Raw genomic sequence first — 16,188 nt, forward strand, 5'->3', positions numbered from 1 at the left:
CCAGCACTCGTAAGGCAGAGGCAGGCAGATCTCTGTGAGTTCAAGCCAGCCTGGTCTACAAGAGCTAGTTCCAGGACAGGCTCCAAAGCTACAGAGAAACCATTGTCATGTTGAGTAGCATGGTGGCATGCTGGCAGGCATGATGCTGGAGAAGTACCTGAGAGTTCTGCCTCTAGATCCACAAGAAGAAAGAGAGCCACTGGGCCTGCTTGGGCGTTTGAAACCTCTAACAAGGCCACACCTTAGTCCTTCTCAAGTAGTGCCAGTCCCTAATGACTAATCATTTGAATATTTGAGCCTGTGGTACCATTCTTACTCAAGACACCACAGCATCTGTGTTCTTGTGTAGATACATTATCTCTTAAGTAAGGGGAAGGGGAAGGGATACTCAGCTTCGCTGCTGTTTTTTAGTATTTGACTCCAAACCATCATGTGTGGGAAAACTGTCAGCACTGAAATCAATATTTGAACCTCGAAGTGGCTGGGCCTTTTCTGTTAAGGAGCTGAGCAAATAGTCAACTGGGTTTGGGCTTTGTTGGAGCTATCCTTACCTTATTGACTGGCTGCAACTCCTCTTGAATGGCTGCTGTTTCTGGTGTTTGGCTGCTGGGGAAGGCATTCAGGGGTTCTCAGTGTTCTTCCATCTTCTGAGCTTTCAGCTACCCCTGAGTGTCTGTACAACAGGCAAGTTCTCTCTTTGCATTTGTTTGTTGGTTTATTTATTTGCTGTAGGTGTCTATGGGGGTCAGAGGATGTCTCAAGAGTTCCCACCATGTCGATGTTGAGGCAGTATCTCAGACTGTTAGGTTTTTGCAAGTACCTTTACCACTGGACCATCTCAGCAGACCCTGTTCACCTGCTCTCTGTCATGGCAGAGGTAGATATTGTTTGGTCTACCTTTTGTTTTAGGTTAGTCTTTGTCTCTGGTTTTTTAATTCTTCTGCCTTTTCTCCTTTTTGAAGTCAAACCAACTCTGCAGTGTTTTCCCTTCATCAGACCTCTTGGTAATGTCACGGTAGGAACGAGGGCTGGCTTTCCTTTACCCCCAAGAATAGGGAGTGACTCTCTTACTTTTTCAAAGTCTTTGCCCATGCCCTCTGCATCACGAGATTTGCTGCTATCTTTTCTTAGGAGACAAAAAGGAACTGGGTAGTGGGTGGACATTGTGTCTGACTCAACCATTGCTAAATCACCTCTTGTATGCTTGAGCCACCAGGTGAAACTCTCTTTAGTCTCCTACAGTGCACCCAGTTTTTGTTGTTAGAGACCTATGGAAAAGGTTTGCAAGTCAATGGGATGTATTGTGCCAGTGTGGTATGTCGGCATTCAGTGAACCTCCAGAGAGGTACCAGACGCTTGTTTGGTAGGGTGAAGAGCTGGACAGAGATGTGGATTTATTTAGAGATGGTACACTTTGAAGAAGGGGTGCAGGCTGGAGCGGAGAGGTTAATACCTGACCAGGGTCGCTGCTCAAGGGTGACTTTTATGGTATACTGTTGGCGTTCTGGAGACTTAGTGCACCACACGTCTGATTGATACCTTAAACTCCACCTTCAGACACTGCAGTATTTCCAGTCTCTCTCTGCCAACTGGTTTCTTTTCTATGCTCATTTTCAGCTTTTGATTTGGTCTGTCAGACCTCGGTGCTCTTCTACCTCAAGTGGTGAAAGTTTTCATAGCGCTTCCTAAATCCCAAATAGAAACTAAAGCCATGTGTAACAGTTCCTGCCTACTGCATTCTTGTTTCTGTCTCTCCCGAGGCCCTTCCTTCTGGCTGTCTATAAAATTTTCATGCTTCTTTATATGTCTGTTAAATTTTTTTGTTGGATACTAGATACTGAATTTAATGCTATTAGACACTAGATTTTGTCAGATTCCCACCCACTGCACCCCCAAGACAGGGATTCACTGTGTTTTGTAAGACAGGGATTCACTGTGTTTTGTAGCCGTAGTTGTCCTGGAGCTTGCTCTGTAGACCAAGCTGGCTTCAGACTCGGAGATGCACCTGCCTCTGCCTCCCGAGTGCTGGGATTAAAGGCACACACTAACATACCTGGCATTGTATAGCTTTTTTAAAAACATTAAAAATTATAAAGTAAGTGTTAAGGATTGACCTGAGGTCCTAGAGCATGCTGGACGAGTGTGGGATGCGTGAGAATATCCCTAGCTAGAGGAGATCTTAGTCTAGAGCCAGTTTAGTCTCCTTCCTAGAATAGGCCTTTTGAGCTGGCTTCTAAATGCCAAAAAATTCAGGGAATTCTGTTTTTTTCTGGTTGGAAGAAAGTTGAGTTCTTCTAAACCCAGTGTGAACTCAGAGTTGTTCATTTACAGCTCCCTAGGTGAGAGTTTTTCCCTTGGATTGCTATTCAATCAGAATTCAAGTGACCTGGAGGGGATTTCTGGATCCTGCGTGCTTTTACCACCTTCTTGTGTGCTTAGCCTGACCAACTGAGCTACTTGGGCCTCTGTGCACTTTGTTCACGTGACCTCCTCGAGCCTTTAGAAGTTACCCAGGCAGGGAGCCGGGGCTGCAGTGCTCATCTTACTGCTTTCCTTTATTCAGGGTCACAGTCTTGCTGCCTGTTGTCCATGACTGGGAAAGAGTTGCTTCCTGTCTTATGTCCAGCTTTCTACTATTTATAGTAAGAAGTTGATACAGACCACCTAAGGACATCCAGTTTGGGCGGCTTATATTTATATTTAGGGAAAACAGTAAAAATTAATTTAAATATTTCTGACTTCAAAAGAAATATCAAAAGTTAAGAAAGAAGACAATGAGAAAAAATTGCCAGTAGAACTCCATATTATAGAAAAAATTACAAGTTCTTAGTAGTAAATATTGGCAAATAGTTTTTAGATCTTTCCCCTATTTTGTAAATATGGGTTCTTACTAGCATTCCTGACTGGTCTTGACCTTGCTGTGTAGACCAGACTGACTTTGCTCTTGCCCTGTAGAGCAGATTGGCCTTGAACTGGACTTGCCTGATGTTAGACCAGAATGGCCATGAATTTGCTGTGTAGACCAGGGTGGCCTTGATTGAATTTGCAGTGATCCCCCTGCCTCTGTTTCTTGAGTGCATACATTACCACACTGTACTTAAGGTTTGAATCTGTGGGTAGAAAAAAGTTTGTTTAGGCACAAAAGTGTTCTCTATGAAGAAGAGTAATAAACTATACTCTTAGACTTCAGAGTTTTTTGCTGTTGTTGGTGGAACTGATAGCAAGAAAGAAAGGGTTGCTGTCTGGACCAAGTCTGGTGGCCTAGCCCAGAGAAGTAGAAACAGTAGGATCAGGAGTTGAGAGCCAGCTTCAGCTAGCTACATAGGGAGACTATCACAAAACAAAGACACCCAAAAACCAAAACCAAACAAATAAATACAATTAAGAGCTTTTATTATTCAAAAATTATGAAAAATGGGAGAAAATAGTCATACTGCACAAGTGAAAAGGATCGGCAAGAACAACACAAGCTGGACACGGTAGAGCACACCTGTAATCAGATTGCATTTGGGAGGCAGAAGCTAGAGAATCTCAAATTTGAGTTAAGCCTGTGCTACACATTGAGTCCTTGTCTCAAAAACAACCCAACAAAAATCCCAGTGGAAAAACCATCCAGAGCTTGGAGTGGTGGCTTGTTCCTTTGGCGCTAGCAGGAGAATCACTTGAGCTCAGGAGTTTGGGGCCAACTGGGCAACATAGTGAAGCAAACAAACATCTCAAAGTAAAGGGCTCCAGGAGTCCTACCAATCCATGAGAAATGCACACAAATTTAAGGTAACAGTAGGTGAGCCACAAAACTGGTATTTTACCAAAAAAGGATCCTCTAACAATAAATATAGGAAGAAATGTTCAACATAGAGATGTTTCAAATGTTGAAAAACACTTTGGATGTTTTAAAGAGACTGAATTCTTAAAGACTGTAGTACTTTTTTATGTTTTATTCCTGAGACAGGGCTTCTCTGTGTAGCCCTGGCTGTCCTGGAACTCCCTCTGTAGACCAGGCTGCCTCTGGCTTCTGAGTGCTGAGAGAAAGGTGTGCCTGGCCAACTGTGAACTTTGAAAAGTTGGAATGTTTCAGATTGCTATGCTGATATTAATATGAGATTTTGGAAATGATGAAGAAAGGCCTTAGTAAGTGATATACTTGTGTGTCATGTTGACAGACTGTCCTGGCTAGTAACTTGGAGAAAAATAAATTAGGATCATTCTGAAGTTTTTTCATATTCTTTCCATTGGCAGAAATACATTTCTTTTTGCATATCATATTTTTGAATTTGCTGTATAGCTGAGGGTGACCCTGAACTTCTGTCTATACCTCCTGAGTATTGGGATTATATATTATGTTCCACAATGCCTGGTTTCTCTGGTGCTGGGCTCCTCCTACTAGGAACTCAGGATTCCTGCATTCAGCAAGCATTCTACAAATTATACTTCCTTCCCAGCCCTTAAAAGGATTTTTTTCTTAGATGCTAAGGAAAGGTGTGTAAATTGTTAAAAATCCTGTGGCTTAGTTGGACACTGTCTCCTGAGGTTAAATGCCCATATCTTTGAAAACTTGGTTCAGTTCCCATTTCTGTGTGTACAACAGGAGACTTGTATATAGACATAGCAGTATTGTTCACATTCCTAATTAAACTTCCAAACAACCCAAATGCCATCTGTGAGAGAAGAAATAAAACAGAAAGGACCATGGTTGGTGAGATGGCTAAGCAGGTAAGGGCCACCTAGCCTGAAAATGTGATGACATTGCCTGGAGCCCATGTGACTTTAGATGACGGTGCCTTTGTTGTTCTGTCTCACAGGTGTACAACGTTTACATGGCAGGGCGGCAGCTGTGTTCTAAGCGGTACCGGGAATTTGCCATCCTGCACCAAAACCTGAAAAGAGAATTTGCCAACTTTACATTTCCTCGACTTCCAGGAAAGTGGCCGTTCTCATTGTCAGAACAGCAGCTAGATGCCCGGCGTCGGGGACTGGAAGAATATCTAGAAAAGGGTAAGCCAGACTTGACTTCTTGGTAGGTAAGGGCACTTGTCATCAAATCTAATGACCTGACTTCAGTCTCTAAGACCCATGTGGTAGAAGGAGAAAACCAGTTCATACAGGTCGTCCTCCTCTGACCGTCACTCCTTTGCAGTGGTAGGTGTGTGCCCCACCCAAATAAATAAATGTAAGTTTTTAAAATGTTTAGAAGGGGAAGGGGATAGCACAGGCCTTTAATCCCAGCACTCGGGAGGCAGAGGCAGGTGGATCTCTGTGAGTTTAAGGCCAGCCTGGTCTATAGAGTGAGTTCCAGGACAGCCAGGGCTACACTGTGAAACCCTGTTTCAGAAGGGGGGGGGGGGTAAACTTTACTATGCTTGCTTCTGATCCCTGAATTACATACCTGTGTTTCATAAAAACCAGCAGTGTAAGGAAGTTACGTTTTAGATGAGAAGTAGTAAATGACCTAGGCTCGGAAGGCCAGGCCAAAATGTTCTCTATGGTGATAGTGCCCTGCTTTGCTAGCTTGCAGAGAAATTCCTAACAGAAAAATGAATGGTTTTGGTAGTTCTTGGTGGACTTTTATTTAAAGAGTTATATTTACCTATAAATACATATTATACTGCATTGATGATTGATTCTTGGCTCATAGCACTGTTGTATATAAAAATTCCTTTCATAGCTGTAAAGGTTTACTCAGCTGTTAGCCATCTAAAGTGTCCTTGTTCTCAGCAGCCTATAGGTAGAATTAATGAAACTTTGAAATGATAGTGTGGATGTAGATACTAGAATCTGTTTTTCTAGAAAGGCGAAGAAATGACACAGATCTAAGTAAGATAATCTCAAGGTTTTGAGGAGAGACTCGCCTGGCTGTTTTATTACAGCTGATTATTATTGCTAGCTGTGTGTCTTAATCACTGTTATACTGCTGTGAGCAGACACCGAGACCAAGACAGCTTATAGAAGAAAGCATTGAATTGGGGGTTTGCTTACCGTTTCAGAGGGTAAGTCATGGCCGTCATCATGGCCGGAGCATACTATCAGGCAAACAGGTAGTCAGGCATGGCACTGGAGCCAGAGCCATAGTTGAGAGCTTACATTTCATCCATAAGAGAGGCATAAGCTATCGAAACCTCAAAGCCCATCCCCAGTGTTACACTTCCTCCAGCAAGGCCACTTTGCCCAGTTCCCACCAAACAGTTCCAATAACTGAGAATGAAGCATTCAAACACATGAGCCTGTGGGGGCCATTCTCATTCAGACTACCACACTGTGCAATGGATTCTTTAGAATATTAGTTTAAAGGAATAATGTGTAAAGACTAACTGACCTAATTCAGTTTGAAATAAAAACAAAACAGAACACCCTGACAAAATTAACTCTGACAGTGAACTTTATTCCTGAAGAGCTATTTCGCACATTGAAGTGGTGGGACATCCCCATCTGTTTTCCTGAACACGCCATGGGCATGTTAGATAGGGTACTTTAAACCATGCCATAAAGTCCTCAGTGTTGTTTATCATCCTGGGGTGGTGGGTACCTTTCTTCATTCATCATCCTCCAGTGGTGGGTACCTTTCTTCTCACTTCTCCCTGCTGTCTTGCTCTGTGTGCCCGTCTGTCTTCCTTAGATCACTTTGTAGGTGAAGTTAGGTGCTCCGTTGCACTCAAGTCCTTGGTTTACCTGCCCCGTTTCTAAAGTGATGGTAGATGTTCTCTGACTTGCTGTTCCTGGACAAATAAATGTTTTCCTTTGCATTTCAATTTGATATTTGGTTTATTCTTAGCTGACCTTTTTCTTTCTTCCATTGCCTTTTTTCCCTATGTTCTGACTTGATAATTGATCCCACAGGACTTAAAATTTAAATGTGCTATATTTTTTTGCATATAACATTTTTAGCAAAGTACATCTTTATATTTCCTTTTATTGTACTGTTCTATATCATTTAGGTGAATTGCTTGTCATGCCTTAGGGTTGCATATGTAAGGATGCATATACTAGGTTATAGTTGCCTGTTACCGATGATTTAAACATTTTCTGTGTACTTTTTGATACAAGGTCTTGCTGTGGTTCAGTTGACCTTGAACTTGCAGTGAACCTTTTGCTTCAGCCTCCCAAGTACTAGAATTGTAGATGTGTGCGACCATGCTTAGCTCTGACAACTTAAATGTAAACCTTGATATATTCTTTAATATTCTTGATTTAGGGCCTGATGCTAGATACTGTTTTTGTTTTCTTCAGTGTGTTCAATCCGAGTCATTGGTGAGAGCGACATCATGCAGGAGTTCCTGTCAGAATCTGATGAGGTAGGTGAACAGCCACCGCACTAATAATTTTCTGCTTAGCTCCTCGTGGGCAAAAATGTAGATACTGTTTGTGGGGTAAGTTGCAATTGACTCTCTAAACAACTGTATTTCTTCCATTTCTTTTTATATATATCTACCCTAGAGCCAGGTTTACCTTCTCTTCTTTTTGTTTTAATTGTTTTTTTGTTATTCTATAAAATAATAAATTCCATCATGGTGTTTTCAATTACACACATGTCTATATGCAGATGCACCTGCACACACCTTTGTATTCTACCCAGGTTCACCCTCATTGTGTTCCCTTGTCCCCTCCTGCCTTTGTCTCTCATTTATTTTTATGCATTTGAGCCTGCAGATGAGAGAAAAACGTGACACAGTCTTTTTTCCCCACTGCATGATTCTCTTTTCATCCGCTTCCTCTTTCCTCTATGTCCATGTCCTGCACACATGTAAACTATGAGAGAAAGTGTGCAGTGCTTGTCTTCTGAGTCTGGTTGATTTTGAACAGGATGGTCTCCAGCTCTACCCATTTTCCTGTGAGTCTTCTGTTGGAAGCTAGAAGATACTTGCTTCTTTTCACTGTACTGTTCCTCTGCATGTCTACTTGTCTGTTTCTCTCTTTGTTTGCTGTTTTTGAAGTTATTGTAAAGGTAATATTTTTCATCTGATGACAAACGGCAGCCACAGTGGTTATTCTAGACCTCATTGTTGGTAAATTATTTCTTCTTGAGATACAAGTTTCTTTCTGTATTTCTTCATTGTTTGATGGACACTGATGTGTAGTGAGGGGCTGCGGGCAGGCCTGCTTTTTGCCTCACCCGGCTCCCGCACGGCTAGCTTAGTCCCAGAAATAACAACAAACAAATTGTATTCATTTAAGCACTGCCTGACCCATTATCTCTAGAGAGTTAGTTACTGACTAACTCTCATATCTTGATATTAACCCATTTCTAATAATCTCGTGGTAGCACCATGAGGTAGTGGCTTACTGGAAAAGATTCAGCATGTCTGACCTGGTGGCTGGCTCCATGGCATCTGGCTCATAGCCCTCTTCCCAGCATTTTGTTCTGTTAGCTCCGCCTACCTAATTTTCTGTCCTATCAAGGGGCCAAGGCAGTCTCTTTATTGACCAATGAAAATAACACAATAGACAGATAACCCTCCTCCATCACTGATGCATCAACAAATATCAAATATGATGATTTGCTTTCTTTAGAATGCTGTAAGATTATGTAGAAGTGACATAGTGGTCTGCTGATCCCAAAGTTCCCAAGGCACTGGGTTTAGGGTCTCTCTTATGTTGGGGAACTGTCTTAATGGTATATGTGGCAGAACTAGTTGAGAATTCACTGCCATAATTCTGCTACGGTGAGAAAATGCTCCTCTCTTTTCTCCCCTCCTCTCTTCTCTTCTCCCCTCCCCTCCATCACTCTGTCCTGCTTCTCTGCCCCTGAATAAAAGCTTGGCTCATCTTTCATGTTAAAGAAAAAAAAACAAACTTTTATTCTTTGTAGTAACTGTTTTTCTTTGTTCACAGCTAAACTTCTAGAGGACTGTTGTATTTTGCACCACTTTCCTAATTAAAAGTTTGAAACTTGAGCCAGGTGGTGGTGCACGCATTTAATCCAGCACTTAGGAGGCAGAGACAGGTGAATCTCTGTGAGTTTGAGGCCAGTCTGGTCTCCACTAGCTAGTTCCAAGTTTGAAACTTTCCCACAGTTTTCAGGATTTAGTTTGAACTCCTACAAGACACTCACAAGGCACATTGTGATCTGCCCCCCCCCATCTCATCCATACCCGTCTGATACATTGTTATTCCAGCACTTTGGTACTTTTCTCCTTTATGATGTTATAAAACCTATGAAATACACTTTTAACATTTGTTTATTTATTGTGTGTGTATGCCTGTACACGCAGTGTAGACATACAACATGGTGGACAGCTTGGGGAACAATTGGTTCTTTCTTTCCGTCATGTGGGTTTTGGGGACCGAACTCGTCAAGGTCATCAGGTGTGCTGGCAAGTGCCTCATCAGCCGAGCAAACCTACTGACCCTCTCACAGCTCTGGAGTGCTTTTTATTTCTTCAATCCATGTCATTCCCTAGAGCTTATGTCCTCTTCCACCTTCCCTCACTTTGTACTGCTAATCCTTTCCAGCAGATCAAAGTCACTCCTCCCCGACCACCCTGCTGGGTCTCTGTCCTTTTCAGTTGTTTGCTCCATCCCATGCGCTGCTCTGTCTGTCTTTGGAGTGGAGTCTGTTCTTTGTTACTTTGACTTTCCTCATTCACTGTGCTCTGCAGAGGCAGTTTCTAGTCTGCCATTTTCCGGGTCCACCTACTCTTTGAAGTCTTTTTCCTCTGATGACACAAGTCATCAATTGTTCATCCTGCCAAGAACTTCTGCAGTTAATACCACTCAGTCATCATGTTATTGCCATCTCATTTTCTAATTTTTATACATATAATCAGTTTGTCACTTTATATTTTTAGCTTACAAGAGTGTGTGAGCTACCAGTAGGTAAGAGCTAAATCTTGATTATCTTTATATTCCCGGTGCCTTACCACGCATGTTGGAGGTGCTTAATAAGTGTTAATGGGATAGAAGGATGAATATGTAATACTAATGTATTGTCCATCAGTTATTTAATATGTACATATCTTGTTTTTCTGACTAGATTATAGGCTTCTTATAAAATAAGGGTATAAAGAATAATAGTATCCTCCCCTTGTCCATGGTTTTACTTTATCTGAGGTCAACCATAGTCTAAAAATATAAAATACAATATTTCAGAAATAAACACTTTGTAAGCTTCAAATTGTGTGGCATTCTGAGTACCGTGATAAAGCTTTATGTCATCTGTGCTCTCCCACTTGGGACCTAATTGATCTTGTCCAGTATATCTACTCCGCATATACCACCTTCCTAATAGTCTGGTCAGTTATCAGAGTGCCTGCTCTAGTATCACACACAGTGCTTGCTATGTTCAAATAATCCTTAATGATGCCCTCAATGCCTGAGAGTAAGGTTAGCAATCACATAGACCCAAGGGAAGCCATAGAGTACTTCGCTCACAGCAGTAAGAAAAAAAATCCTGATAAGATTGCCAAGGTCTGTAGTAGGATTGTCTCTTCTATCTATGAAATTATGGACAAGAAAAAGTAAATTTGGGGCTGGAGAGATGACTAAGTGGTTAAGAGCACACTGGCTGCTCTTCCAGAGGACCTGGGTTCAATTCCCAGCACCCACATTTCAGCTCACAACTGTCTGTAACTCCAGTTCCCTGGGATCTGACATCTTCATGCCAATGTACGTAAAATAAAGTTAAACTGAAAAAAAAGTAAATTTATGCTGGTTTGCTGGAGCACCTTAAGCTATAAAAGTTACAGCTACATTGAATGATAATTGTGGGTTTCAATACCAACCACAGTTCCTGGCCTCCATTGTGGATCTTGAAACATAACCCTGTGGGTAAGGAGGAAGCTGTTGCAGTGTTTAGTGTACTTTTAGACAAAGAATAGTAATTTTTTTAATGGTCGATGTAAATGCACTTATTCCTAAGTGGTTATTTCTCAGTAATAAAAATTAAACAATTTCGGGCTGGAGAGAAGGCTTTGCAATTGAAAGTACTGACTGCTCTTTCTGAAGAGTTCAATTCCCAGCACCCACATGGCAGGCAGCTTGTAACTGTGTAACTCCAGTTCCAGGGGACTGGATATCCATGGCAAAACACCAGTGCACACAAAATAAAGATAAACATATATATATATATATATATATATATATATATATATATATGATCTTGTCATTTTTTTCCTCTTCATATCAAAAATTTGTTAGAAGCTTAGCAATGGTGGTTCATTCTATAATCCTAGCATTCTAGAGACCAAGGCAGGAAGATGGCCTTGAGTTCATGGTGAGCCTGAGCTACAAGGTAAAACTGTTTAAAAAAACAAAACAGAGAGACAAACTGTATTAGAAAAATATATTGAGGCTAGAGAAATGGTTAGCAGTTAGGAGCCTTTGTTGATCTTGCAGAGAACGTGGTTTCAGTTACCAACAGCTGAATGGTGGCTCCTAGCTAATCTGTCCTCTAGTTCCAGAGGATGCAAAGCTCTTCCTGACCTCTGTAAGCACTGGGCATGCACATGGTGCACATACATACATGTAGGCAACACCATACACATAAAATTAATCTAAAAAAAATACAAAAAAGAAAAATGTGTTATTATCAAAAGCCATGATTTTTTTTTTTTTGTATGTGTGTGTATGTGTGGTGCTAGAACCCTAAGCATTGTAGGCAAGCATTCTCGAACTGAGCTATATCCCCAACTCTGCTTGTTTTTAATTAAGTAAAATAAGAATTGTATAGTCTTTGCTAGAAAATTGGGCATGCCACTAATTTAGATCCCTAAATCTCATCCATTTTTCCTTTTGAAGATGGTCTGATCATATCAAGGTTCAGAAAGGACACCATCATATCCCTTAAGCAGATCTACTGCCTAGTTACTCAACAGGTGTTGAGACCACCCACATCTGTCTGTTGTTTCTCTCTGTGGGTTCTGAATAGAGTGACAAAGAGTGACCCAAAATCTCATATGGACTCCATCTAGACTTTCTCAACAGTATTCTGTTTTGAAATGGGAACATAAAAAAAAAAAAAGAAAGAAATGGGAACATGAGTTAAACTTCTGTACCTAAAGTTAGCTGTATGAGTTGTAAATATATTAACTTGTAAGACTTTATTTTTCTTCATTTTAATAGAATTATTTCCTGTTTCTTACATTAGATTATTGTTTTGCTAGCATTGTAGCAAGGAGTGAAAATTTACTGGGCTGCAAATTTTTTCTTTTCCTTTAGAATTACAATGGTGTGTCTGATGTAGAGCTGAGAGTCGCTTTACCGGATGGAACAGCAGTCACCGTCAGAGTTAAAAAGAACAGCACTACAGACCAAGTGTACCAGGTAATTAAACCTGAGCAAGGTGGCTTGACACTGGGAGATGTGACAATGAGTAAAAAATTAAATGAGTTAATATGTGCAAAATGTTCAGGGTACACGTGCTAATTCATATTGCTAATATAGAAAGGTATATGAGAGCTGGGTGTATTTATGGGTGCTTGTAATCCTAGCACTTGCGAGGCTAAGGCAAGAATGTTGCAAGTACTAGGGTAGCCAGGACTATATAACAAAACTTTGTATTTGAAAAAAAGGGGGTACAGTAAATATCCCAGAGTACTGTTGTAAAAACAAAAACAAAACAAACCTTTTTAAAAAATGCTATGTGTGCTAGGTGGTGGTGGCACACGCCTTTAATCCCTGCCCTTGGGAGGCAGAGGCAGGCAGATCTCTGTGAGTTCGAGGACAGCCTGGTCTACAAGAACTAGTTCCAGGACAGGCTCCGAAGCTACAGAGAAACCCGGTCTTGAAAAAACCTTAAAAAAAAAAATGCTGTATGTAACCAGGCAGTGGTGGCACACGCCTTTAATCCCAGCACTCAGGAGGCAAAGGCAGGCAGATCTCTTGAATTTGAGGCTAGCCTGGTCTACAGAGCAAGTTCCAGGATAGCCAGAGCTGCAATGAGAAACCCTATCTCCAGAAAACAAAAATTAAAAAGAAAATGTGTATGTATGTGGTATGTTCAGGTTTATGACAGGTTTGTATGTATGCATGTGTATTTGTGCATACTTGTGGAGATCAGAGGTTGACATTGTTTTCTTCCTAAATATTAGGTATCACTCTCTATCTTATTCCGTTGAGACAGAATCTCTAGACTGGTGACCAGCAAGCTCTAGCAGCCCTCCTGACTTCACCCCTGACAGTGCTGGGGTTACAATCTTGAGTGCATATAGGTCATCTCACCCTTTTATGTGAGTGCTAGGGATTTGGACTCAGACCCTCATGCTTGTCCACGAAACCATCTTCCTAGTCCCCTCAAAGCTTGTATGTGTGTGTTATATGCTCATGCATGTGCTTGTAGAGGTGCACATGTGTGTTGTAATGTATATGTATGCATGTTTGTAGAAGCCAGAGGTGCCTTGTTAGGTTGCCCCTACCTTACAGACTAAGGCAGGGTCTCTTGCTAAATGATTTAGCAAGTCTTTATAGCCAACTTGATTTTGGGATTCCTTGTCTCCGCCTCCTAGGGACATGGTTACAAGTAGCCCCTGCATTCCTATGGGTGTGAGAGACTGAACTGTGTTTCTCACACTTGCACAGCGACTCTTTTACCCACAGAGTCATCTTTCCAGCCTTGCAAAAAAACTTGTTTAATATATCAAACATTTCTCCATATGCTTCTTTTTATGGTGTTAGGGCCTTGGGCAAGTAGTCTACCACTGAGCTACTCTCCCAGTTCCTTCATCAGTTATGTTTAGTAGTTATCACCATTAAGATCTTGCCACATTTACACCATGTACCCTTCTTTCCCTTTCCTCTGAAGGTCTCCTCCTCCTCCTCCTCCTCCCTTCTCTCTCTTTCTTTCTTTCTTTCTCCCCCCCCCTTCTTCTTCTTCTTCTTCTTTTGGCAAAATCATAGTAGACCTGTGTCTACTCCAGCATACATCTAAAACATGCACATTCTTTATACATAACCAATGCCATTATCAGATTTTAAAAAGGGCACCATGGGGCTGGAGAGATGGCTCAGTGGTCAAGAACACTGACAGTTCTTCCAGAGGACTTAGGTTCAATTCCCAGCACTCACATGGTAGCTAACAGCTGTCTGTAACTCCAAGATCTGACACTCTCACATAGAGATACATGCAGGCAAAATACCAATGTATGTAAAATTAAATAAATAAATTATTAAAAAATAAAAAGGGCACCATTTCTTATTATTAATTATCTTCATAGCTAGAATTTTTCAATTATCAAAATAAATTTTGTCTACGGCCATACCACCCTGAACGCGCCTGATCTTGTCTGATCTTGGAAGCTAAGCAGGGTCGGGCCTGGTTAGTACTTGGATGGGAAACTGCCTGGGAATACTGAGTGCTACAGGCTGGGGCTGGAGAGGTGGCTCAGAGGTTAAGAGCACTGGCTACTCTTCCAGAGGTCCTGAGTTCAATTCCCAGCAACCATATGGTGGCTCACAACCATCTGTAATTTGATATGGTTCCCTCTTCTGGCATGCAGACTGAACACTGTATAATTAATAAATAAATTTTGAAAAAAAAAAATTTATAGTTGGTTTGTTAAAAATCTGGTTGAAAGCCCATCAAAATCCCAGCAAAATTCTTCAAAGACCTCGAAAGAATGGTACTTAACTTCATTTGGAAAAGCAAAAAAACCCAGGATAGCCACAACAATCCTGTGCAACAAAAGAACTTCTGGAGGCATCACAATCCCTGACTTCAAACTCTACTGCAGAGCTATAGTACTGAAAACAGCCTGGTATTTGCATAAGAACAGACAGGAGAACCAATGGAACCGAATAGAAGATCCGGATATCAATCCACACATCTTCAAACACCTGATCTTTGATAAAGAAGCAAAAAATATCAAATGGAAAAAAGAAAGCATATTTAACAAATGGTGCTGGCATAACTGGATATCAACATGTAGAAGAATGAAAATAGACCCATATCTATCACCATGCACAAAACTCAAGTCCAAATGGATCAAAGACCTCAACATAAAGCCAGCCACACTGAACCTTACAGAAGAGAAAGTGGGAAGTACACTTGAACGCATTGGCACAGGGAACCACTTCCTAAATAGAACCCCAGCAGCACAGACAATGAGAGAAACAATAAATGGGACCTCCTGAAACTGAGAAGCTTCTGTAAAGCAAAGGACACGGTCAACAAGACAAAATGACAGCCTACAGAATGGGAAAAGATCTTCACTAACCCCACATCAGACAGAGGTCTGATCTCCAAAATATACAAAGAACTCAAGAAATTGGACACTAAAAGATCAAATAATCTAATAAAAAAAATGGAGTACAGACCTAAACAGAGAACTCTCAACAGAGGAATCTAAAATGGCTGAAAGACACTTAAGGAAATGTTCAGCATCCTTAGTCATCAGAGAAATGCAAAGCAAAACAACTCTGAGATTCCATCTTACACCTGTAAGAATGGCCAAGATCAAAAACACTGATGACAACTTATGTTGGAGATATTGTGGGGAAAAGGGAACATTTCTGCATTGCTGGTGGGAATACAAGCTGGTACAGCCCCTTTGGATGTCAGTGTGGCGATTTCTCAGAAAATTAGAAAACAACCTTCCTCAAGACCCAGTAATACCACTTTTGGGTATATATACAAAGGATGCTCAGTCGTGCCACAAGGACATGTGCTCAACTATGTTCATAGCAGCTTTGTTTGTCATAACCAGAACTTGGAAACAACCTAAATGCCCCTCGACTGAAGATTGGATAAGGAAAATGTGGTACATTTACACCATGGAGTACTATACAGCAGAAAAAAATAACGACAGCTTGAATTTTGCAGGAAAATGGATGGAGCTAGAAAACATTATTTTGAGTGAGGTAACCCAGACACAGAAAGATAGTTATCACGTGTACTCACTCATAAGTGGTTTTTAAACATAAAGCAAAGAAAACCAGCCTACAAACCACAATCCCAGAGAACTTAGACAACAGTGTGGACACTAAGAGAGACTTACATAGATCTAATCTACATGGGAAGTAGAAAGTATAAAAAGACAAGATCTCCTGAGCAAATTGGGAGCATGGGGACCTTGGGGAGGATTGAGAGGGGACGGGGAGAGGCAGGGAGGGGAGCAGAGAAAAATGTAGAGCTCAATAAATATCAATTTAAAAAAAAGAGAAAAATGAAATAAACGATTGAATGTCATGCAAAATAAAAAAAAATTGGTTGAAAACAGGTCCTTATATCACATTTGGTCTTAATTTTGACTCAATATAAAG

The 16,188-nt window shown here is 41.1% G+C and overlaps 1 protein-coding gene and 1 pseudogene across 2 annotated transcripts in view; both read left to right on the plus strand.

Annotated features, from left to right (window-relative positions):
* Snx27 (sorting nexin 27) overlaps positions 1–16,188 on the plus strand; it is an 83,066-nt gene that overhangs the window by 40,969 nt on the left and 25,909 nt on the right. For both annotated transcript variants that reach the window (XM_085678010.2, XM_048427927.3), the window contains exons 3-5: positions 4,803–4,995; positions 7,225–7,289; positions 12,151–12,255. In XM_085678010.2, coding sequence (XP_085534136.1) covers positions 4,803–4,995; positions 7,225–7,289; positions 12,151–12,255 — 363 coding nt within the window. The remainder of the gene's footprint in view (positions 1–4,802; positions 4,996–7,224; positions 7,290–12,150; positions 12,256–16,188) is intronic.
* On the plus strand, positions 14,176–14,294 carry LOC125396144 (5S ribosomal RNA; annotated as a pseudogene).

Source organism: Myodes glareolus, chromosome 17 (assembly GCF_982192425.1).
Source record: "Myodes glareolus chromosome 17, mMyoGla1.1, whole genome shotgun sequence".
Taxonomy (NCBI): Eukaryota; Metazoa; Chordata; class Mammalia; order Rodentia; family Cricetidae; genus Myodes; species Myodes glareolus.